The sequence below is a fragment of the Notolabrus celidotus genome, chromosome 6, assembly GCF_009762535.1.
Source record: "Notolabrus celidotus isolate fNotCel1 chromosome 6, fNotCel1.pri, whole genome shotgun sequence".
In the NCBI taxonomy this organism is placed as follows: domain Eukaryota; kingdom Metazoa; phylum Chordata; class Actinopteri; order Labriformes; family Labridae; genus Notolabrus; species Notolabrus celidotus.
Window position 1 is genome coordinate 16,493,386 of NC_048277.1, and position 25,765 is coordinate 16,519,150.

At 42.2% G+C, this 25,765-nt stretch overlaps 1 protein-coding gene across 1 annotated transcript; it reads right to left on the minus strand.

Annotated features, from left to right (window-relative positions):
- Nucleotides 1-139: 139 nt before the first annotated feature.
- On the minus strand, nt 140-22,499 carry man2a2 (mannosidase, alpha, class 2A, member 2). The gene is made up of 23 exons (XM_034685256.1): nt 22,376-22,499; nt 20,081-21,008; nt 19,436-19,693; nt 19,182-19,326; nt 18,034-18,205; nt 17,725-17,852; nt 17,259-17,432; nt 16,558-16,744; nt 15,376-15,553; nt 14,845-15,047; nt 11,029-11,211; nt 10,718-10,832; nt 10,516-10,586; nt 10,236-10,401; nt 7,402-7,638; nt 7,011-7,133; nt 6,639-6,753; nt 5,778-5,911; nt 5,480-5,621; nt 5,016-5,149; nt 3,958-4,152; nt 3,710-3,823; nt 140-3,152 (listed from the first exon to the last, which is right to left on the minus strand). The coding sequence occupies exons 2-23, from the start codon at nt 20,210-20,212 to the stop codon at nt 3,000-3,002; spliced, it is 3,459 nt and encodes a 1,152-aa protein (XP_034541147.1). The 5' UTR covers nt 20,213-21,008; nt 22,376-22,499; the 3' UTR covers nt 140-2,999.
- Between the last annotated feature and the right edge of the window lie 3,266 nt (nt 22,500-25,765).

Sequence of the window (25,765 nt, forward strand, 5' to 3'; positions counted from 1 at the left end):
CATAAACAGCGTTCAAGCTATTCATTCAAGCATTGACTCAACGTTGCCCCCTACTGACAGAGACCAGAACAAACAGTGATAACATTAATGGAGACCTGAATACAGTCAGGTGTGTTAAAATCACAGAGAATCTCATAAATTTAAGATAAAGTAAATTTTTATTCATCTCTCCTGTTCCCCTGCAGCTTTAATCCTTCATGAATTAGCAAATACAGGCCAGACCTCGTCTTCATATATTACCTCTGAACAAACAGAGACAGCGCTACACAGATATCACATTTAAAAAAAAAAAAGTAAAAGACAAAAATACAGACTCAGACACAGAGAAGGAGGGACAGGAGGTCATGGCACGGTCATGAGACGACAGGGCGAAGTACAAGTTGAGAAGCAGTCAACTCCAGCTTTGCAGGGATACTGAAAGAGGATGTGAAAGAGAATTTATTAAACTTTGGATTCTAGATGGAAGGAGAGTATCGGAGCAGCGGGAGGCTTCGTGGAGAATGAAGCAGATCAGGGGTACAAGTGAAGGGACACAGTGGGGGGAAGGACGGTGGTGCAGCACAAAGTGTGACACAGGTGATGCTGTGAGGAGTCCAGCCTCAGCTTTGGACACAGATGACAACATCCTCCACAGACGCGCCACCAATACAAAAAAAAAAGAAGGGAAATGCCTCAGGGGAAGAAGCACTGTGGAGCTTTAATAGGAAAAAAAAAGTCTCCATTTGAAGAAACTGGGCAGCCCTGTGACGGTCTTGATTCAATATCTTCATAAAAACGTCCATTTCACCCAAATTAACACATTTTTCTCTCTCAAGTAATTTAGTCGTGTCTTGAAGCGCAGACAGTTTTCGTTTCATGTGTTGAGCTTTTTGAGAAATCGCTCTCTGGAGATTTCTTACCACCGATGGAGATGAATAGAGTTTGACTCAAAGCGCTCGCAGCTTTTTTAAAAATTACATCTAAAAAATTTAACAGCAACATCTCCTTCCAGAAACACCGTCCCACCCACAGTTTTCACACGCACACTCTAATGCTGTGTCCCAATTACAAAGTGTTTTAACTGCTAACACACAGGACTTTAACATACTTCACTGTCTCATATGTGCAGGAAATAATGCAACCTGGTACTTTGGGAAGAAGTTGCTGATTGCACATGAGCAGACAATGTATTTCTTGGTTTGTTTGCATTGGAGCATGATTTTCATTATGTGCTGCTTTTTTGTGGAACACATTGTCTGATGAAAGAAACCTTAACTTCACACCCAAAATAGAACTTCTTTTTTTGTACATCTCCTGGCTGAGAATACTTCATCTTTTGATTTTTTTTTTTTCCACCTTTTTCATCCACACACTCAAAATCTTCTCAGAATAGGAACCAAAATGTCAACTTCATGACTGCTTCTCACCACAAGTTGAGTCAAATATTTCAAATTGGGGGGCGAAACATAACTGCAATGAGCACAACATTCGTATTCCATTTAGATTTATTGAATGAGGATGTTGGCAGAAATCTAAGAGATGATAAAGTGCTGAAACCAAAAGAAAGAAAATTGACAGCGACTTAAGTCATTTCAACTGTTTTTTTTTAAAGATTTCTGCTCATCAAATGAGTGTGCGTCTTTGTGGTTGAACACATTTGAGATTTCATTAATAGCCCGCAGCTATGTCAGTATTTTTGACATTTTTTAACAAGGGTTGATCAATTATGTAAGCAAACAGCTCAAGGCAGACTTCTAAAAAATCAGATCTTTCTGCAACTCTCCCTTTTCCACTTTACCACTGACGTAAATGTGTCATTTTTTTATTTAAGATGAAAAAACTCATTCTCCTCTTCCAAAGCACCCTTCCTCCAGACATGATATGACCCACTGCTTTCCACAAACACACCCGGACTAACATATGAGACCTAACAGTGCTGTGAATGGTCCCTGATAGTGCACACTGTAATCTCACCAAGTATTCACATCAACATACTCTACACACATACAGCCATACAGCCACACACACACACACACACACACACACACACACACACACACACACACACACACACACACACACACACACACACACACACACACTGATATATCTGCCGTGTGGAATAAATGAGGTATAGTCTTTGTCTACTCTTCTACTGCATACAGCGTGGTAAACACAGCCAAACTCTCAGCAGTGAAGTACGAGCACAGGAATGACTGACAGGAGCTTTGAAATGCACGGATTCCTCCTCCACAGGCTTCTCATCAGCGGAGACGAGGCTCGGGGAGGAAGAGAAGTGAAAGAAAGTGTCAAGTATCTACAAACAGAAGGTAAACAGTCGTCTGACATGAGAAGTGACCGCATTTTGTATCGCACAGTGACTGACGTGAGACTCTTGGACTCGGACATCATAAGCTTTAAGAGCTGCAGCATGGCGGGTTGAGATGAAGAGAGAACACATTCTCTTTGCTGCATTCGAGTCTGTCGGGAACAAAATAAATTGCAGTCAAGTACAAAAAAAAAAAGAATAATCACTGTGATGTGTCTTCTTCACTGTGTACATAGAAAATTAAAAACTCATTCACCAAATAAAGCTTTGTAAATTGCACTCTGATGTGGCACGAGTCCCAGCCCCCTCTCCTTAGGTCATTTTGGATATATTTACATTCAGTAGTTCAGTCAAGGATGGAGCAGAGATAGAAAATGAGTTCTTACAAAGCAGAACTAAATGAGATTTCATTTTGATTACAGAGAGATTCTCCCGGCTGTTGTCTGATCCTGGTAGTCTTTCTTGTTTCCCAGCGAGTTCTAGTATTTCGCTGCTCTCAGAGACATCCACAGTAACAGCTATGGCCTGCCCCCTGCTGTGCAGTCAGTCCTGTTACAGTGGAACCGTCCTCTCCCGGCGCTGAAGTGAATGTGGTTCTGCTCGACAAAAACAGAGAGACACGGCCCTCTCTGCCGCCCAGTCTGTGGCCGTCTTTGGTTGTTATTGCTTCTGTCACGTGAGGACGGCTTTTTTAGCGCAGCTTGAGCTTGAAGGCGGAGATCTCCATAGGGTCCAGGCTGATGGTGGAGTCGTTGGCCAGAGGCGCACTGGAATGCATTAGAGTCAGGGAGACGGGCTGCAGCAGCTGCAGGTCCAGGTTCTTGAAAAGGCTGGATATGCTCAGCTGCAGAGAGAGAGAGACAGAGAGAGGAGGGAGGCATCAGGGACAAAGACAGGCATCCAATATGAGGACAGAGACAATTCAAATAGAGAAAGATTAAGTCGGAGGAAGGGATAAGTGGTGAGAACAAACTTAATTTTTATTTTATTGTCATGAATGATTCAATCCAAACAGCACCTTTATGGTAAAGATAGAATGGCGTTTATTTTAAGAGCTTTATTTACTGCTCATAGTGGTAATAACTTGTTATGTAGGACGTCTTCCTTTATTGATAATGATCTATGTATGTGTAATACCAGTCTGATATTAAATAATAGCTGTAGCTGTGCAAGAAATTGAGATAGAAAAAAACATAGGTAGCCTAAAACATAAATGTCATAATAGTTACTTTCCTCAGTGAGTTTATTTGGTTACTTTTTCACAATCACACAAATCGCTGCTAAAGTAAAAAGAGTGTTTAGTGGAAAAATTATAATAGAGCAGATGGTTGTCCTTATTTGTCCTTGCTTGCTTGTTCGTGCATGTGTTTGTGTGTGTGGTTGTGTGTTTTCCCCCCTGACCTGTCCCTGTGTGGTGGTGCAGTTGAAGCCCAGGTTCTGAGCCTCCAGGCCGCAGTCCAGGCCCAGACGGTGAAGAATCAAAGCTGTGTATGGCGAAGGAGAGAGGGGGTCCTGCTGCTCAAAACACACAAACACACAGAATCACCACAGGGGAACATTTTCAAAGTCAATAACACACAAAAAATCTGCAAAAAAAAAAAAAAAAAAAAAAGGTGTTATCCTGCATCTTTGTCTTTCGGTCTGGTCACCTGGCTCTGGATGCTGCGCAGGTTAAGCAGGTGGAGGTCGCAGGGCATGATGGACTTGAGAGGAGTGAAGGTTTGTAGAGGAGGGATCCCGCGTCTTTTGGGCAGGACGGGCAGCGGTAGCACCTCGTGGTTTAGGAAGGCGTTGGTCATGTGACTGAGTATTGACGGGAAGCTGGTTGTTGCTGTGTCATGCATCTGGAGGAGGGCGGACACAGTAAAGTTACACTGTCACTCATCAACGTGGCATCAATCTAACAGAGATGTTTGTTTTTCTATGACTGCACTGCACGAGGAATAGGCTCTGACGTCTTTTATAAAGCACAAGCTATATTTTTAATTGGACTCCAGACAGACAGAACTAATCAATCTACATTTGGTTTGTTACATCCCCTGCTCTGCGCTGTCTTTCCAAAATGTAACAACAATGATGTTTGATGTTCGCCTCAGGCCAGAGCAAGTTCATCCCCAACACCGTCAGCAGTTTCTCTACAGAGCTAACCGTCAAACTGCAGCCAAAGCCATCCGTTCTCCGTCATGTAGAATCATTTACTTGACAAATGGTATCATTTGTTACTTTCAAAGATGCTGTCATGAAGACGGACCGGTTTGGCTACAGCTACCAGGTGGAGGAGAGCACATTTTTTTTGGAAGAAGGAACTGGAGGATCTACAGACCACAAGCTATGATGTGCACTAACAAGCATCCTCTCTGTTGCCAAGGCAACGTTACCTCTTGAACTCTGTTGGTCAAGATTTTGGAGAGGAAAGAGTGAAACAAGGACGAGAGTTTGGCAAAGAAGCCGTCATGCTGAAGGTTAATAAGTAGAAAAAGAAGAGACAGAAAACAAAGTTAGGACGTGATGAAACGAGACATAAGGGTGGTGAGTAGAATTAAAAAAAGGTACAAAAAAGGTGTTAGTGAAGACAGAATGAAGGACGCGAAGCTCTTATATTCCACAGCCATGTACAAAGCCCGTCAACAGTGAAGACTCAGACAGGTGGGCTGGAATCTAAAGAGCGCTCGGCTTCAATAAACGCCTTCGCTGTCGTCTTCCTGACCTTGTTGCCCATGGATCTCGTCTCCAGCAGCAGGCGGAAGCGGTTGGCAGTCTTTTTGTTGTCCTTCAGGCCTTGACCCAGCCCGCGGTTATCATCCTGCATCAGCCGCCGGTCCATAATCACTTCAAGCTGGCCTAAAAGAAGGAGGAGGAGGAGGAGGAGGACCAAGGACAGTGGCTTTTATGCACGGCTTTTGTATTGAACTTTAAGACATCACTCAGGGGAGATAAAAACACTATTAGCTGTTCGTCCTTTACAGACGCCTCCATTACTCGCATAACGGTGATAAAAGGATTAGCCGAGTAAATTAATGTGAGAGCATGAACTGGATTGCCCTCTGAAAAGATCTTGAGAGGAAAGCGGGAGAGGTATAATGCTAAGAAAGGTGAAGGCCAATAACGGAGAAAAAAAAGACACAAAAAAAAAATGACACATTAAAGAAATGCAACAAAAAAAATACAGACCATTCTCCAGGCTGCTGACGCCCAGAGACTGCGCTGTGTGCAGAGTGAGGCGGTGATTGCTGTCCTGGATGTACGCCTGGCTGGGCATGGGGTAGAAGTTGGCCTGCAGGGGGAGCTTTAAGTGGTTGTGACGAGGCTGCATCTATGGGGGGGGAACAAACACAGAATGACAACAGTTAAGACTTGATGAACGCCATCCTAATGTTAATGTGAGAGAAAAGCTGAATACACATTATGACGATGAAATTTCACCATCAGCACACAAAGCTATTCCTCTGTTGCTGAGGCTGGGACTGACCTGGAAGCCGTTGAGATCTGTGTAAAAGATCCCCCCACTCTGGATGTCTGTTGTGAGTCTCATAGCCAGCTCCTTATTGGTCTGATCCCTGATGTCCACCATGGTGCTGATGTCTATAGACAACCCATCCACACCTAAAGAAAAGAAACACAAGATTTCATTACAGCCTTTCAGAAGACTCAACATTTTGGCTTTCCCAGCTACTGGAGGTTCTGTGGTTCCCAGGAAGCAAACATTACCACATGTTTTATTCAAATGTGCACAGTGTGGTTTCAACCCGCAAAGAATTAACAGATGGGTTTGGTAAAATGTTCCTTCAAATTAGGACCAGCTTTTCACTGGAATCTTTAGACATTGATGAAATCTTTATACTGAGAGTCTTCCCTCTGAGGCCTTAAACATCCAAATTCAAGAAAGTCTGGGGTACAGGAAAAGATGCCCTTCTTTTGCGTGGATCTTACGCCCGTTATAACATTTGTGTAACTCCTTTTCCTTTCTGTTCAGAGTGGCAAAACTCTCCCTGTTCCATTCTTTTGTTCTGCTTTATATCTGTACTGTGAAAAAAACAAGTTCTAAAAAAAAAGGAAAAGAAAAAACAATAAAGGATCCAAACTCGGCTCGCACTTTCCATTCACCTCCCTCTGTTGTGTACTTGTAAATACTATTTTTCTTCTGCCCACTTAAAGTTTAAAATAGGCTGTTGACAGAAAGTGCTTACCTAATTGAAATATAAATAGCCGTTTTGTCAAACATATTGGCTCTTTTTTACATTGTGCCATCTGCCGCCTTTTAACTGAACATAAAAAGCTTTTGCAAAGCCATTTGAGCAGATTCCAGTTAGCAGTTTTGTGTGTTTATTACCTGGCACGTTGTATATGCGAATGGTCTGCTGAAAGTGCTGGTAGTGTGCCACCACCTCCGAGAAGAGAGGCCCCTCCACCACACGCACCACGGGAGGCTCCTTCTGGTTGTAAGGCTGAAAAACGGGAAGAGATTTTCAAGAAGTGCTAAAAATGTAAGAGGAAGAATAAGTGATGAGGTACAGTAAGGCAAGGAAGCCCATAAAACATTGACTGAAATCAAAAGATGAAACGGCACCCAGAGTGTGTGTGTGCTTTTCTGCCCCCCCGAGCGTCCCAGCGTGATACAACTACACAATTCACAGAGTAGCTGCTATCAAAGCTGTTTGAGAGGCAAGTAAACAACCGAGACGCAACAACAAAAAGATAATACCTTCGCTTTCCCGTCAGGTAGAAAGAGGTACGCTCCACTTTTGTCTTTGGAGGGACGAGTGCCGTAAACCATGAACTGCATCTGAACCTTCAGTTCCTGGGGATCATCTTTACGCTTGATACTCTACAGAGAAATAAAAAGAAGAAGAGTTAAATTAAAGACAAAAAAAGACCCAGAATTAAGAAGAAAAAATAAGATGAAAGGGCATTTGATCAAAGTGAACATGGCATGTGTTGTTAGTAGTTATACATCTGGGATTTCATGGGTTATCAAGCTCAGGGGCTCAGGGTTTTTCTTTTTTATCCTCCTAAAAGATCAAAGCGACTACACACGCCCCTAAATCTGAACGAAGGATTTCCTCGACAGAAGCACTGATCGATAAACCACAAACCTCCAGCAGGCCAGTGGTTCCAGAGAATCCCAGAGTGAGAGACTGACTGCTGATGTAGAAGGTCTGAGGGTCGGACTGCTGGGAGCGGACCGGGAGCGGATCCCCAGTTCGGGCAGTGACACCTCGACCGGACAGCCTGAGCAGAGTGTCGGAGCGGAGTGTCATGGGCGAGTCAGGAGCATCGTAGACATGGAAGACAGCTAGGCCAAGTGGGGGCAGGCGGACCATGAACGTTGCCTGGATGAAGACAGGTTCAACATAAGTTAATTAAAACAGAAATTTGCAAACACTGGCATGTAAAAAGGTTGTTTTAGTACAGCTCTGATTTAATTTTCTCTCTTAATCTACACAGCCAGAGCCGACCATAAAGCAAGTTAAAAGTATTAACGCATTAGCAACAGTGCTATAATTAAAATGTGATGAGTGATTTTGTTAATGTGCCTGTGTCTCTCTGCGTCTCATTTAAATTTATGAAGTTCTGTGGGTGGAGAGAAGTTTATCCGAGCTCAATAAATGAATTTGGGAGAAGCGAAGGGGGAATGTTTTCAGACATACAGCAGATTCAATATACGATTCAAGCGGATTCAACTGGTGTGTTTTTGCGAGAACAGAAAAGAAAACACAAGAGCGAGCTCGCAGAGACACATCAAAAAGGAAGAGGTGAAAAGTACACGTGAAACTCTGACACAGCTTTATTTACAAGTACAAACTATTTGAGTACTTTTACCTTAACAGTACAAGACCTGTCAGAAGCAACTCAAAATTTTTACCAAGAGACCTCTAATTGGTCAAACCACCAACCTACAGACTCTCTCTCTCTCTCTCTGAGCTACCTCAACCTCACTTGCACAGGTAATTTTGTTTCCCGATCTACGGGCTCAAACTATGAAGCCCATGCGGAAGTGTTATAAACTGCTGTTCATCGAGAATCCGCTTGAGGCTGGCTGCAGAAACACCAGAAACCACATAGACACCAATTAAAAAAAGACAATCTTTGCAGCATTAATAAACATGTTTACAGCCTGGTACAAAAAACGGCTTGGCTCTACGTAGCTAATCTCTCTATTGGCACACACTGTACGGGGGGTGAATTTATTTCTAACGTGACGGTTCAGAAGATACTAAGATTACGAGTTTTTCCCCAAATAAGGACATGACTGACTGGACTCCCGGTCGGGAACACATAGCTGTTGGCTAGGAGGCTCAAACTACGCCCCTTTACGTTACACAATGGCTGTTTCCAAAACCGCCTACTATACTAGCAGTAAGTACTGATTTGGCCAGAATTCACTATGTAGTAAGTAGTATGTGAAAAAGAGCAAAATCTGCAGTATGCCAAAACTCCCCGGATGTCTACTGATTCTGGAATGTGAAACTGATTCTTCTACTGTTTCCCATAATGAACAGCGCTCGTTCCGTTTTTTCTTTTTCCTTCTTTCTTGACGGGAGGAAATCCCTTTTTTAGGTGCTGTGGAAGTTATCAAATTACATACAAACCACATCCTAACTTTTTAAATCATAAATGGATGCTAAAGAAGCAGTTTCTCTATTGGCTTCGCCATTGCTTACTTCCGCTTTCCAAAACCGGAAATCCAGTGACGTCTGACCCAGCGTACTGCAACACAGATCGAACAGAACAGTCATACTACATACTAAATTCAAACCCAGTATTTAGTAGGCAATACCTACTGCCTCCTACATTAGTAAGTAGTATGGAGCAGGCCATTTCGGGAACAGCCTATGCCTGGTTGAGTTCCGCATTTCCAATATGGCTGCTGCCGTCGATTGGCTTCAAAACAGCGCTCAGGAACAGATGGGTGACGTCACGGATACTACCTCCATCATTTATACAGTCTATGTTCGTGATGGATGATCTCACTCCTGGATTAAGGGATATTATTGGGGATAGTCTCTTATAAGTTTTTTCTTTTAATTAGGAACATAACCTAATTCCCATGACAGCAAAAAGTGCAGTCATAGTGTTTTGCGTTGCTTCTAGCCACTACAGTAGCTTTAATCTCCTGGCCTCATACAGAAGTAAGATGAGAGTCACACAAGTTGTAGGGGCCATAATGTTGATTCATGTCTTATTTGCTGATCATGATTATTTCCTTTTATGGTTAACTTCATTTCCAGTCTTGGGTTCATGGGTGTGGCATAAAAAGAGGGTGTTTTGTTAATAAATAGAAAACTTTCCTTGGACTTTAATTTTGATTTAGATGCAAGACGCATCACAAACACGATCCCACATAGTCTCTGCGGCACCTTTCAATTTTAGCCGCTTCACAAGTCAATGAGCTAAATTCTCCATAACACCACAACCCAGATTCCTCTTTCTTTCTCTGCACCTGTAGTTTTCTAACTCGAGCCAATTCATCACAAGTCTTGCCATGTTTGCTTGCCATGAAAACTTGCAAGCGATTAAGATGTATAAATTGGATCACTTTACCGTTCATTTTCCCACATATCCCACGCACATCAGAGCAAACAATCCATCCAAGCTGGACATTTTATAAACAAGCAATCTGTTGCACGTCCATCTTTCAAACTGAAATGCTTCATATTTTATTACTACAGATACCGACACCAGCTTGCATCACTCACTCACTCACACACAGCACTTTGCCTCCGCTCTATATTCTTTCAATTTAAGCACACAATAATAATGACTTTGAATCAAGCTCTGTGAAAATTGCTTTGAGTGCACAGCAGTTTTCTGACTGAACGGGTCGAGTATGGAGCATAATGTGTGACACACAGCTGCCGAGCTGGTGGTATGCCAATTTTCACTACCTGCGAAAAACCTGCGGTGTCTAATGAATTCAATCTCATACCTCAAATACCTCAGCGCTCATCTGACTTGCAGAGCTCCACTGAGCGCTCAGCTGCACGGGGACGGTCTGTCCGTCCTCTGTGAGCACTCGCACCCTCACGGTGTTGACCAACACAGTCACAGCACACAGCCGCTCCTGCTCGATGGGGTTGAACAGAACCACGTACCTGGTGGAGGGGGGGAAAGGGAAAAGTAATAGGACGCACAGTAAGACGGAGAAGGAGTGGCTGAAGGAGAGGGAGGGAGAGGAGATTTAAGATGTGAGGGGATGCAGTTAATACCTGGGTCCTGCTGGGTCCAGCTCGATTAAAGTGCGCTGAGGCAGGGAGTCTTGTGTAGCACGCCTGTCATCCTGCAGAAATTAAAAAATAGAGCACAGAAAAAACCCACAAACTGAATGCTGCCACAAGGAACCAAACATGCAGGATCTTTCAATTGTTTTCGACACAGTTAGGGAGATTGCTTCTCAATATTTCCAATTACCGTTTCCAGGAATGGCTCTGTCTGATAAAAGCGATAAAACTCTTTGTTCTTCATCACCAGGAAATGAGCAGCGTTGATTATCACTCTCTTCAGACCGATAAGCGAACGCAGTAATCTAGGGAGAAAGAGGAAGAATAAATGAATGGCTCACAGCCTCAGTCACAGTAAACAAATTTTAATTTGCTTCAATGTATTGAACAGAGGAGTATAAATTAGTCACAAATACATAGAATTAGACAGAGGGAACTCCTCCTCTGTTCAATACAATATCATCTCTAATCCATACAGTCATCTCTCGCGGAGATTCTTACCTGGTGCCATAATCAACAACAACATTCTCCTTAGCAGTGCCGGTGATGGCATCATGGTGTTGGAAGAGGGCCACAGACCGCCTGGCATCGACGAGCAGAGCATAGTCTGAGACCGGGTAGCGCCCTTCCATGCCAGCATGACGGGCATTTGCAACGGCAAGGCTGTAGAGGATCTCTGCACCCCTGAAGGACATCACAAATGCTTAGTGAATACAATGAGACTAAGTAGCTTCTTGTAGTTGGCTTGAAATGTGTGCACACGATTTGATATTTTCAAGTCTACTCCTGTTTAATCTGTAAATTGTCCTGGATTTAACTCTAGATTTAAGTTACTGGCTCATATAGATTCACTTTTTGGTGACTATAACAGCCACACCTCTTAACTTTTAGCCTTTTTAGCTCAATCCAAATCATTAATAACGGCAGAAAAAAAATCGTAAACAGTTCAATCACACTTTAAGGACCCTGTTTCAAAGTTAATACCACTATAGTAACTACAGGTGTAGATCAACATGCTGGTGAATCCCAGGAGCACATTCAGCGCAAGACTGATCCCCCCTAAATGCCCCACAGAATGCCACAGGAAATCATTCCTGCCTGTGGCCATCAGACTGTACAACTCCTCCCTCTGATGACTGAACTATATCCTGTACTCTGTGCAATACACGTATACATACTGTGCAATATCCCTGCCATTTCAACATCCTGTATATACAGTCATGGCCAAAAGTTTTGAGAATGACACAACTATTAATTTTCACAAAGTCTGCTGTTTCAGTTTTTATAATGGCAATCTGCATATACTCCAGAATGTTATGAGGAGTGATCAGCTCAACTGCAATTAATTGCAAAGTCCCTCTTTGCCTTGAAAATGAACTTTATCACCAAAAACACATTTCCACTGCATTTCAGCCCTGCCACAAAAGGACCAGCTAACATCATTTCAATGACACACAGGTGTCACACACATTAACACAGGTGTGGGTGTTGATGAGGACAAGGCTGGCAATCAATCTGTCATGATTGAGTGACTGGACACTTTAAAAGGAAGATGGTGCATGACACCATTGTTCCTCATCTATTAGCCATGGTTACCTGCAAGGAAACACGTGCAGCCATCATTGCATTGCACAAAAAGGGCCTAACAGGGAAGTTTATAGCAGCGAGTAAGATTGCACCTCAGTCAACCGTCTATCGAATTATCAAGAACTTCAAGGAGAGAGGTTCAATTGTTGCCAAACAGGCTCCAGGGCGCCCAAGAAAGTCCAGCAAGTGCCAGGACCGTCTCCTGAGGGTGTTACAGCTGCGGGATCGGGCCACCACCAGTGCAGAGCTTGCTCAGGAATGGCAGCAGGCAGGTGTGAGTGCATCTGCACGCACAGTGAGGCGAAGACTTTTGGAGGAAGGCCTGGTGTCAAGGACGGCAGCAAAGAAGCCACTTCTCTCCAGTAAAAACATCAGGGACAGATTGATATTCTGCAGAAGGTACAGGGACTGGACTGCTGAGGACTGGGGTAAAGTCATTTTCTCTGATGAATCCCCTTTCTGATTGTTTGGGGCATCTGGAGGAAGGCTTGTTCGGAGAAGACGAGGTGAGCGCTACCATCAGTCCTGTCTCTTGCCAACAGTGAAGCATCCTGAGACCATTCATGTGTGGGGTTGCTTTTCGGTCAAGGGAGTGGGCTCTCTCACAATCTTGCCTAAAAACACAGCCATGAATAAAGAATGGTACCAGAATGTCCTCCGAGAGCAACTTCTCCCAACCATCCAAGGGCAGTTTGGTGATGAAGAATGCCTTTTCCAGCATGATGGAGCACCTTGCCATAAAGCAAAAGTCATAACAAAATGGCTCGGGGAACAAAACATGAAGATTTTGGGCCCTTGGCCAGGAAACTCCCCAGATCTTAATCCCATTGAGAACTTGTGGTCAATCCTCAAGAGGCGGATGGACAATCAAAAACCCACAAATTCTGACAAACTCCAAGCATTGATTATGCAAGAATGGACTGCCATCAGTCAGGATTTGGTCCAGAAGTTGATTGACAGCATGCCAGGGAGAATTGCAGAGGTCTTGAAAAAGAAGGGTCAACACTGCAAATATTGACTTATTGCATGGATTCTGTGTAATTCTCAATAAAAGCTTTTGATACTTATGAAATGCTTCTAATTGTATTTCATTATACCATAGAAACATCTAACAAAAACACCTAAAAACCCTGAAGCAGCAGACTTTGTGAAAATGTAATATTTGTGTCATTCTCAAAACTTTTGGCCATGACTGTAATACCTTCATCACCAGTGCTTTTGTACATAGCGAACTCTAACTATTCTGCATTTCTGTATATACTTATTATTAATCCAATTTATATTATTTCATTTGTATTTATATTCATTCTTTCTTTTAATATTTTTTACTTTCTCATACTGTATACAAGAGCATTCTGTAACAACTGAATTTCCCCCTGGGATAAATAAAGTATTTCTGAATCTGTTTCAACATAGCTGACTGAACAGTTTGTAATGTGAAGAAAAGCTTGTGTTACTTTTTGAGCTGTTTTCTCACACATTTGAGAAAATGTTATAGATATACGAGATGGTGCCTTCGAATGGAGTCGTGTTTACCATGTTCACAAGAAATGACACAAACTCACGTACTCCCAACTTCGTTGACATTTTCTGAGAGCATTGAGTTCACGAGTTGTGACCATAGACTAAAAAAAATGGACGTCCGATCGCTCTGGAAGTGAGGCTTCCACCAAAGCTCCTCCCCCTAGTGGCTGGCTGCAGTATCAGTCAAAAAATCCATCTCGGGCAGTCTAAGCGCCCCACATACAGAGGCTACAGTCCTTGTCGCAGGGGTCGCCAGTTCAACTCCCGGCCGCGACCATTTCCTGCATGTGTTCCTCCTCATGTCTTTTTTAGAGGTTAAAAAACAGGGTTTTACTTCCGGATTTACTTTGATTGACCGCTGCCGTAGAGGGAAACTCCATAGGATGTCGTGCCGGTACGCTGTAGGGCGGAGCTCGTTACCGTGGCAACACAGAAGTTACCATTGCAACCATGGTGGCAACACAGAAATTCTCTACTGCGCAGACTCTGGCTGCGCAATGGCTGCGCATTCAAACAGGGTTCTTTGCCTTCAAAACAGTACAACGGGAAAAGGCGGAGCAACACTGTCCATTTTTTTTTTACAGTCTATGGTTGTGACATGTCTGATGACATTCACAGAAATGGCGGAGCCCATGGACTCCAGTTTCACGCAAATACATTACATTACCGCAACTGATAGGGTCTGTAGTTAGAAGAGCGAAATTAGCTAACATTAGCGAGAGTGCAGCTGGTACAATGTAGTTTGATTAACGTTAGCTACGTACGGGACAAAGAGGAGCCATAGCAAGTGTTAATCTAGATCGTGGACTTTGTTGTCTTTTGATTTGTTCCTCCACAGGCATTTCAGCACATATTAAAAAGTTTTATTAGCATTTCCGCCAATAAAGCAAGAAAGGCCTTCATTCAGCTAATGCCTAGCAAGTGTTTTCACTTAAACACCAAGCCACTCATTCACATGACTTCACAGCTTTTTATGAGTTCCATTGAAGGCAGCAATAGAAAAACATTTTGAAGTCACGTGTATTCAAATGAAAGTTTTGTCCTGATAGTGTAACCCCATGATTTAACTTAAACAGAACTTTAATTTGAATACAGAATGTTGCTGATGCATGTATGCCTCTTAACCAAGCTCACTCTCATTTACAGCCACAGCATACACCACAGATGATGTCAGTAATAAGTGGTGAGGTATTACATCTGTCTCACCTGAGGTGTGACTCAATAACTCGGTCCAGGCTCTTGTAAAAAGGCCGAGAGGTGAAATAGCCGGTCCAGTAATGGTCTTCACGGTCCGCATAGGCAAAGAAATCTCCACTAAGCACCGGGAAGTCTGCAGGTCTGGCTCCTTCGACCACTCCGTTCGCTTTGTATACAGCGCTGAAGTAGTCGGTGAGAGTCCCAAACTGAGCCTGGAACAAACAGACGACGCAAACAGGCGCTCAAAAAAATATTTCATACAGGCACAGCTGAACTAACAAAAAACAAAGTTTCTCATTACTATGCATGCACCTGTCATCTTACATGGCATCTTCAAAACAAAACATTGAGTCGTGACGAATTCTTTGTTCTCTCAGAGATAAAACAGAACTGCATGATTCAGTATCACGTTAGGTCGTACATTCAGATACTCAGTGCATCACACACTGAGAAGCACACAAACAAATCAAATAGATGCCAAAAATAAAAGAAGACAACGACATACATTCGTCTTGAGACAGAGGAGGGATTATGACTCACTTGTACGTGCAGCTCTGGGTGAGAGTTCATGTAGTCAAAGAGTTTCTGGTAGTTGAGGTACTGCTGATCCCACTCCAGGGCCTTGTCGTAACGGAAGTCATCTCCCAGGGGTACGAGAAGCACCTTGCTGCGGTAGAGTTTGGACTTTTTGCGATACTGATCCAAAAGCAGGTTTGCCCTGATTAAGAAAATGGGAAGAGAGAAAAGTGGAGTAAAAAAAAAAAATGGAGGAGACAACTTAAAGGTTACACTTGGCGTTCAAACCACCCTGCTTTGCATTTCCCTCTGTTGTAGGAAATGACTGTGGCCTTGGAAAGAGGAGGATCAAACTAGCCCTAGGGGTATTTTCCATTAGCTGAAATCTCTCCTCTAAAATGTTCTTAAGGTCCCCTAAAAATGCTTTAATGAGACTGAGAATATCTGCAGTCGTGGTTGGTCTCCCTGAGGTCATTCACCTTCTCTGGCTGTTTTTATTGGCGTAGATCGAGTGAAGTTTATTTGTGAGGGAGCAGAACAGATAACAACGAGAGTTACAAAAGTACTGGCCTGATTACCAAGCATTCAAATTCAACACAAGGAAGCCATCAGTGTTTGACATTGCAGATACAACATGCCCAACTGATGGTGGATTTTTGAGTCAAACACGATGGAAAAAAGGTTTTGCAAACATATTTTATTACCAGACCAAGATGCATAGAGGGCAGGGCATTTAAAGTTGAAACATCAGAGCTAGTTTGTAGATTAAATATGCAACTGTGTTTTGAAAAGTAAAAAATGTACTTTGGATTTCTGTAATGACATTTATTGTCACTCAAGAAGCCAACATGTACACCGAGTATAATACTCACTGTCACTATCAACTGATCTGCTGTTCATTTCCCAGTTGAGTGAGTCAAAAGATTGAGCTAGTTCCTACATTTGATTGTGTTTTCATAAACTAGGATGAGAAAAAATTTGCTTTTTAAAGGGTGAAACATTAAAAAATAGTATAACATTTTCAGCTCTAATACATCAGCCGATAGATAGTCAAATAATAGAATAGAATAGAATAGAATAATAATACATAGTATATAAGCAGCTTGAATAGATATCCTAAAATAATTTCCTTAGGACAAAGCTAGGGTAGACTTACAGTCACTATGACTTTCCCAAACTAAGTGTAAACAAACCCACGTGTATTACCTCTCTGCTACGTTGGCCTCCACCACTGGTTTCGGCGGCACCTTCCAGGGACAGTTTATCCGACCACCAGGTAACCTCTTGAAATCAAACTGGCAGCAGATCTTGGGGTCAGGCCCGCAGGTGTGAGGCACATCGTAGCTGTAGAACGGCATCATGTGGCAAAACATGTCTGTGCTGGATCCAGTGTCTATCAAAGCACAGAAGAAAAAAACAGATACTGGCTTGAAAGAAGTTTGTTGTTGACCATAGTAACCTCAGAAGAGAGGACTCGATTTTACGCAAAACCCAACAATTTTTAATCAAGGAAACAGTGTGCTAACAAATGTGTTGGCAATTTGAATTTATGGCTTCTGTGTTCACTGGGGACACTTGAAGGTAATACTAGATGAAGCAGCAAAAATTAACTCTTCATTACAAAATGAATCCCCAAAAGAAGTATATCTCAAATTGATCGTATCTAACTGTGTAATATCAGAGGATTGTTCCATTACGAGCAAATGGACTGTAAATCTTCAGCAGATGTTCAATTCATTAAGAAATAATAATGAAGATAGCTCTTCCTAAGCGATTACACTGACTGCTCCTGTAAAGTTTCCCTCTCTTTCAAAAGGCCAAGATATGAAGGCATGACTCACCCTGCAATGAGCTTAACAGAGATAAGCACATGAATCATATGACGTCTCTAACTCAAGTCCACTCACCCCAGATCTGCCTCCACATAAACTCCAGGCTGCGGGTGGAGGCAAAGTGTTTCTTGATGGAGTAGTGGACCCGCTGAATGAGCATGCTGGTCAGGTTGGCTCTCTTCAGCAGATAGGGCATTGTAGCGCTGTGGCCGAAAGGGTCCACCGCCCACCCGCTGCGGGGAGTTATACCTATGACAGGCAGCAGGAAGCAAGTGTTTCAGGTTTACAACGAGATGAGAGAAGAGATGCATCTTTGAGATAATCATTTTCCTCAGCAGGAAGCAGAGAAAGTAGCACAAAGCATTTTATCACGCACCGAGTGAAAGGCTACACCTGCTGCATGCAGGATGAAAGGCTCTAAATGTATCATCACACACTGAAAAATGTTCTCATCTTAATTTTAGAATCTAAAGATTGAGGCAGAGCACAACAAAATGTAATACATGCACAAAAAAAAAAGTCTGGAGTCGTTTTTGAATACCGATATTCCTCTCCAGCCACTGATGCCCTTCAATGAGCTGGTCTATCATAGCAAAGTAGTGAACGTTAGCTTCATCAGTCATCACCCATCCGCCTGTCACAATCTCCAGTTGGCCTCCAAGGATCAGTCTGTTGAACAGAGAGGATTAAGAAAGCAAGGTGAGGATAATCCAGCCTTAAGGGGCAGTCACATTAAGCAGATAACACACTATTTTTAGAGCAACCACATTCTGCCAGCAGATACTACCCATTGTGTTAAACACTGTACTTAAGGCCAGCAGGCATTCAGGAATTATCGACCGTGACTCACTTGCGCATCGCCTCCTGCTTGGGTATGTCTGCACTCTCCCACCACTTGGAGAAGAAAGAAATCTCAGACCAGATGAACTTCCTGCGAGGATCCTCTGCCAGCTTCACCACCATGTTGTTTAAAATGTGTTGCGTCTGGTCTGTGAAGTACTTGTCGAAAGTCTTGATCCAACCTAACGAGACAAGAAGATAAAATATGAGCGATTTTCACACCACAGTTTGCAAACAGACTGTCCAAAAAATTAAAACCACTTCCTCCAACCCCAACAACCTATTCACACAGCTGGTGGATACAGAGATGAGAACACTGAGCAGGTAAGAGACTCTGCGGGAAAAAGTACTGCACTGGATCAAAAATAAAGTCATATTTAATTCAAGGAGAGCTGTTCCCCTTCAGAAAGTTATTTGGTAGCAGAGTGGTTAAAAAAGTAAGTGACTTGGAGGCACTTACTTTGCCCCTTTTGAAACTCAACTATGTAGAATACCATATCTATAAATACCACATCAAGTATTCATCTCACATATTCACTGTTTTATAGAGATCATCCTGCAGTTATGTGGAAATACATTTGGCACAATTGAGATATTGAAGTTAACCAAAGCTTGCAGTAAGCTGTGAATGACAGGATTACTCACTTATTGTTTGACCTGCTTCGCTCAAACCTTTAAAAAGACCCAATATCCATTTAGGGAAACTAGTCTATTACCAGTGAAACGTCTTCTAATTACGTCATCTTGACCTGACAGTTTGACTTCTGGCTCTCTCTGAACACTGCATAACAATTGGAAGAACATTTGCAACACAGTTTAATTAAGTTTAGCTCCAGAATTAGGCTTATTACCTGCTGCTGACTGAAAACATTTGGGAGTCTCTGCAGTCTGTTAACAAATCAATGACTAATGTGTTGGCAGGCATTCTGGCAAGCATGTGGCAGGTTTTCCCGTTGCCAGCACCTTTCTGATTCCTTTGTTCATGGATGGCATGTTAAATGTATACTAATAATAACAATAATGAGGAAAAAATTTATAATTTTAAATTACTCCTAGGATGTTTTTGCCTTTTCTACAGACTATAGGATTAAGTTGATAAATCACTGAGACATTAAAGCAAAACAAAATTGTTCTGTGTGTTATGTCCTCTGTTCTCACCTGGATCATTGTGAGAGTGGGGCACCACAAATACTTGGAGCGGTTCATTGTCCCAATCTTCAGGTTCATAGGTAATGTCAAAACCCTGTTTCCACACACCCCCATCTGGGTTATCAAACTTGAGGAGAGAGTACACATCCAGCATCTAAAAGAACAAAATGTAAACTTATTATTTGTTCTAAGATGCAACCTCAAAGACAAACGCCAACATTCACAATAAAGCAATAACAACATCTCCTGTACAGCTGGCCCACCTGAACGTCTGTTTGACCACGGCTGCCCACAGCAAATTGGCAATCCTGGGGTTTAACAGCGAGGAAAGTGGGACGGCCATCAAAGGGTAGGACCCAGGAACCATTGGCACTTCTGAAAGGCAGGTGGCCGCTGGGAGACACAGCTCCTGTGTCTGTGAGCTCCATCACAGAGTCCTTTATGTGGCTGATGATTTGGTGGTTTTCCTCCAGGAGCTGCTCCAGCTGCTCTATCCGGTTCTGCAGGACGGAGATTTGGCTCTAAAGACAAAAGCACACGCAAATAATAAATCATGCAGCTGTATAACATCATAAAACATCTGTTGACCAAACCTACGTTCTGAATCTGTGTTGCAGGAAAAAAATAAATTATTTCATGTCTAGAAATCATTTGATCTGGAATGTTTGGACTTCAAAGAAGTAAAAAATAGCAGAAGCAGACCAATCAGGGTTGCTGAAATTCACACAAATAGACACATCATTTAAATTTCAAATCAGCTGAGCTACTACAGGAACAAAGTAACTGTATAATGCAAACATTAGATAAGTCTTAATACCAATTTCTGCTTTGATCCTAAACCTCATGCTTCACAATCAAATATACAAAAAGTGTTTCAAATATCTTGCCACCAGAGCCATTTTTCTTACCCGAGGAAAGTTCCCGCCGCTCTGTCGCCTTGCAGGGTCATGTTGGACTCGATCCAACATCAGATACAGTGAAAACACAGCCACACAGAATATGGCCCCTCCACAAACTGTCACCTGTTTCCTTAGCTTCATCCTCCCCTGCAGCAGTCCTCTTTCCGGGGTTTGAATTTTAAGAAATGACCTTGTCTGCTGTGTTTTTTCTTTCCAGCACAGAGAGTAAAGTCCTTGAAAACTGGAATGTATTCCGTCACAGTGCAGGGAAAAAAAAAAAAAGATGGAAAGTAACCAGCTACACCAGCGTTGATGGTTCAGTTCCAGTCCTGTGATGCCTCCTGCCTCCACTCACCATACTGGAGACCGCAGCAAAGAAGGCTACAGCAGTTCTATTGGTGGACAAGTGTTTCAAATCAGCAATAGCTGGCATGTAGTCTGCCAGCTTCGGCCAAGCCACAGCCACCGGTGGTCTCCTTCAAAGTAGCCCTTGTGCTCAACCATCCAAACTGAGGGGACTGCGGGGAAAAAAAAAAAACAAGCACCACAGAGAAGGGGTCTCAAACAGGGACCCTACTGTCCCCTCTGCATGATGTTTGCCTATATGAGCCTGCTATCTTGGTCCACTCCCCACTCCCCACTCCCTGTGCACAGTCTAATCCACTAGTTTTGTCCTTCTGCTTAGTTGGCCTTCTGAGCCACAACAGTTCGCACACCAAGCTGGAAAAGAAGTGGGCTAAGTAAAAAAAAAAATTTAAAAAAAGAGCAACTTGGCTTAGAGCAGCAGCTTTTTATGCAGGCCTCGACTCTGTCCGAAGCAGCTCCAGGAATTAAAATGAGACAAATGTCATTCTTCTCTCTGTAGCATGGTGACAGCAGACCCACTGTGGCAGCATGGGCAGTGCAAGTTGAAATCACATCAGAGGGTCTTCTTCAGCTGTTGGGACAGTTTTTGATTAATAAATAGAGAGTGCTGAAATATGTATATGAAATGTTTAATATGAAATATGAGAAACTGTCTCTGACTGAAGCACAAATAACATGAATTGTGGGAAGAGTTTTTACTTTTCATGATCTACAGAAAAGGGGGGGGAGCTAAGCAAAGTCTCTTGTGTTTTCTCACAGCACTAATAGGTGTCCCTGTTTTCCTCTGTGTGCAAATCCAACAGGATCCTAATCCGCTCTCCCTTCAAGCTGGGACGATCTTAGCATTCCCACTGAGAGGTGGGATAAAAACCTGGCGCTCATTCCCTAGGACTGAGTGACAAATAGCCACACTGTCAGCAGGAATACTATTGTTTTTCTGACCACCTGGATCTGATTAGAAAAATGAACCAACATGGAGAGCTTTGCTAGTAGAGTTGTCTGACAAAGCTTACAACCCTGCTTTGAAGAGACAAAATGTAAATGAATCACAAATCACAAGCTGTCCACATGAAGGCGTCTATGCATTTACATTTCCTTACATCAACTTACTCTGAACACTACCCCGTTTACTGACAGGTTTTTACACATGCTAAGGTTAAAGGTGTGTTAACATAAATTCAGTACTGTGATATCTATATCTATATCTTGCCTAAGGGAATTGTGCATTAAAATGTTCAATGTAGATGCATGTGTGTCTGTCTTGTGGGTTGCTGTGTTTTCTTAGCACTTTTTAAAATATTATCTATTGCACTGAAACAAGATTGCGCGTTGTACTTGTGACAATGACAATAAAGATATTCTCTTCTATTCTATGTTAAGGTATGACTTTTATCACAGTCTGTTGTTGGCCAGTCAACAATGCGATTCTTCAACTTAAGAGCATTAAAATACCTGCATTACAGACCCCGCTTGAACTAACAAACACGGCAGCTAGTTAATGCATTTAGCTGGTTAGCCCATTACACACATTGGAGTTAAGAGTCAAACTTTAATAATCCATGTTACCTTCGGAAGAGCTGGATGTCACTAATATGCAGCTAAATGAGCTAGCGCTAGCAGTGAGAGCGTTCATTATTGAGTTACCATGGAACTGGTTTGTGAGTTAGCTTAGGGAGTCGGACGGCATTACTTATACAGATTGTCATGTACTGATTCATGGAGGTGAACAGCTGTCTCTCTGCATCACTGAGAAGCCTGTGCTGCAAGGTAAATTCACAATCCAGCGTTACAGACCGATAGCAAGTGTCGTCTTGATATCATTAAGACAATACGTGACTGATATGTCCGGGCTACTTTTTAACTCAACCTCGGTTAATATCCATCAACGACCTTGTTGTCATGTCTCTTTGTGAACAAAATGATCAAACCCGACGTTACCTGTCAAAGGAGAATAATCCGGAAGAGAGCCCCGGCGGTGTGCGTGCCTTTAGCTCCAGGCTGTCAGATCACCAACTGAACCAGAGCTAGCTTAACAGCTAACACCACAGCAGAGCTGCTGCCGCAAAGGATTCTGGGAGGAGCTGCTTGATTGGCCCGCATTTCATGAGCTTTAAAATAAATATGAATAAACCTTTTGTTTATGGGACAATAAATTAGGGTGCAAAAACAAAAAACAATAAGCTGTTTATTTTGCTATTTCTGAAGCGCTAACGTGTAAAGCATTACATACATACATGTGCAATACTTGATTTCCGGTGCAATACCTCATAAACGTGCAATATTGTAATGTATTCCATAACATATTTTATTATTATATTCATCTGCAACATGTGCACTCTGTCTTAGACTAATTTAAATTATTTCATGTCTTTAAAAGTACTTCTATACTTTTCTTTGTACAGATAGAATTTTTATTTTTATTTAGAATTTTTGGATTTGAGTTTAGGTTTATATATGTATTGTCCTTGCATACGCATCTCAACCTCAATAGAACAGGACATCACACATTCACTAAACACCAATCTCATCCCACTCCCCTCAGGACGCAGGTACAGAGCACTGAGGTGCAGAAGGGCTCGCCTTGGCAAAAGCCTGATCCTTGCTGTTATAGCGAGCCTGAACAAAAGGCCTCGCTGAATGATACAACTTTGTCTGAGTGTTGATCTTTTTGTGGATAGTTTGTTGAGCTTACAGTGTATGTTCTTGTGTTTGTCTATGTCTGTGGAAATGCAGAAAGGGTCTGTGGAAAAGAATTCTCCCAAGGGGGCAATAAAGTCTAAAGTCTAAGTTTACTGTCTCGCTGTGTCCTTACTGTCTTGTTATTAAGTACGTGGTTTTGACTTGGACTTTTAATAATGTAATTTGTATGAATTTTAACATTATGTTTGCATGTGTTGACCCGGGGGGAGTAGTGGTCTTGTCGTGTTTGCAATTGTATCTTCTAAACTAGAAAACAGACAGCATTATTTTATAAATAAATTGTTTTTTAACAGTGTAAAATAAAAGAAGCAGTGGTAGAGGGAGCCATGGGTGGAAACAACTTTGGTTGTGAGCTGTATACATTTTGCTGTCTTGATGATTTTGTTTGATATGTGCATTATTTTTCATAGACAGACATATTGAAAACTTTCGTCCTTGATCAAAATATCATACGGGGGTGGTTGCTTTTGTTAGTGCAGAATGATCAGCCTTTAAGCAAGGAGAATCACAAAGCCGATTATTGTGTGGGCTGTACCCGTGATAGTAAGCCACAGCAGTATTCTGGTTTGATCATCTGCTCTGATAAACCACACAGAGTCCAAAGTATAAAAGTCCAGTAATCAGATAACCCCGGGCATGGAAAAACACATGTCCATTCGAGACCCTATAAAGTCATGATCTAATTTATCTAGTTATGGGGTTAAAAGAAAATGAAATCAAGTTGATTTTACTAAGAAGGGAGAATCATGCAGGCTTGAAACTTTAAAGAAGTCTTTAAATCTCTTTAAAGTACATAACTTCTTTGAGGTCTTTATGGGCTGTTGCAGTGGCTCATCTGAGTGAAAAGTATGCACAATTTTAAGGAAATTAGTGCCTTTGTGACAATAAGAAGTGAAAGTCTTGTAAAATATTAACCTTAGCTGTGATGGTAAGTTTTATATGTGGCAGGCCCAACTTACCCTACACTGTTCTGCTATTGGTGCACAGCCACGCAAAACTGGATTACAGGAAGCTACTGAGGGCTAATTTAAAGTTAAATCACCATGCAGCATTTGTCTGTCTAAATCACTGTCCTATAAACAGATCAGCTCAAACAGCGCTGCCTCTTCCAATTACTACATCACCTCAGCTAAAGACCTGCATGACTGCTGGAGAGAATTTAACACCACTGTGCAGGTGAACAAAACCTGAGAGCTCATTGTAGGAACTATAATGATGCCTTGCAGGTGAGTCCCATTGTTGAGTTATTTCAGTGGATCATTACAGAGCTCTTTATGTGTTTATGTAAACAGGAGCTTAGCTGACACTTCATTAATTAATTTAACAGATTGTGTGGGACACTGCATGAACAGATGGTGTTGTTTTGGTTTTGTTTAGTCATGACAGACTAATAGATTTTGTTGGATCCAAAAAAGTCGCAGCAATTTTTTCATGATTGAGTTATAGAGAGTTTCATGTTTTGAGACCTAAAAAAAACTACCAGAATGTACTCCAGCTATGACCAAAACTCAATATGTAGACATTATCTCTCTAAAAACAAAGCTGTGATGAGAAACAAATGTTTACACAGCTGGATTTCATTTTCTTTTTAGACAATGGCGCCTTGGTTTGGTTCGCTGACACTGTCTCTTGGGTCCCCTGTGGATTTGGTATGTAAGAGGGCTCACAGCAAGCCCAGCCTTTAGGAAATATTTACCAACTATCCATGAAGGATCTTCTTCCAAAGTCACAAAGCACGCAGCGTAATATGAGAGAATGAACAGGTGTATCTGAGCTCTGGGCCTGAAGGGAACTACCTTGTCTCCATGGCAACAACGGTGTACAACAATGGTGCTTGCCTGTCCTGGTAAACGAGAGTCCCCAAGTGACTGATCCAGGAAATACAAGACCAAGACACTTTCTTTTGTGCCTTTTGACCTGAAGGAAAATATGTTTGTGAATAGCATCAAGGTCAACTCAATAACACCGCTGTGACAATTTAACTCCATAAAATAAAACTTTACATTCATGAAATCATGCTTTAATGACTTAGTGCCGGCATGGGCTGAAGAGTTAAATGTGGAAATAAAAGATGAGACCTTTGGACAAATGTTTAAAGAATATACATGAATGTTCAGTTAATGTACGACACAATCTTATACAGTTTAAAAGAACTTCACTACACTAAAGAAAAACAGTTTTTTCCCTGGTGTTTCTCCTGTCTGTAATAGATGCCAATCCTCTATAGGTAATTTAACGCACTCATTCTGGCCATGTAGTAAACTATCAATGTATTGGAAAAACATCTTTAGTTGTTTGTCTGAGGCTTTTGGAAAATGTTGGAAACCTGACCCACTGGTGGCCATCCTTGGAGCTGCAAGCTCCTTATCTTTTGCTGATAAGTATGAAAAGAAAGCTGTTTTGTTTAGAATGGTGGTTGCAAAAAAATTAATATAAGAGTGTGGAAGATGAACTCTGTGCCCACCTTTGATCTGTGGCTGGGAGAAATGGAGAACACTCCACATCTTGAGAGACTGAGATTCCACAACGAAGATATGGGAAGTGTGTTCAATGAGATTTGAGACCCTTTGCTAAATTTTCTTCGTAGCAAAGATTAGTATTCTGAGTCTTAACTGCACCATCCTTCTG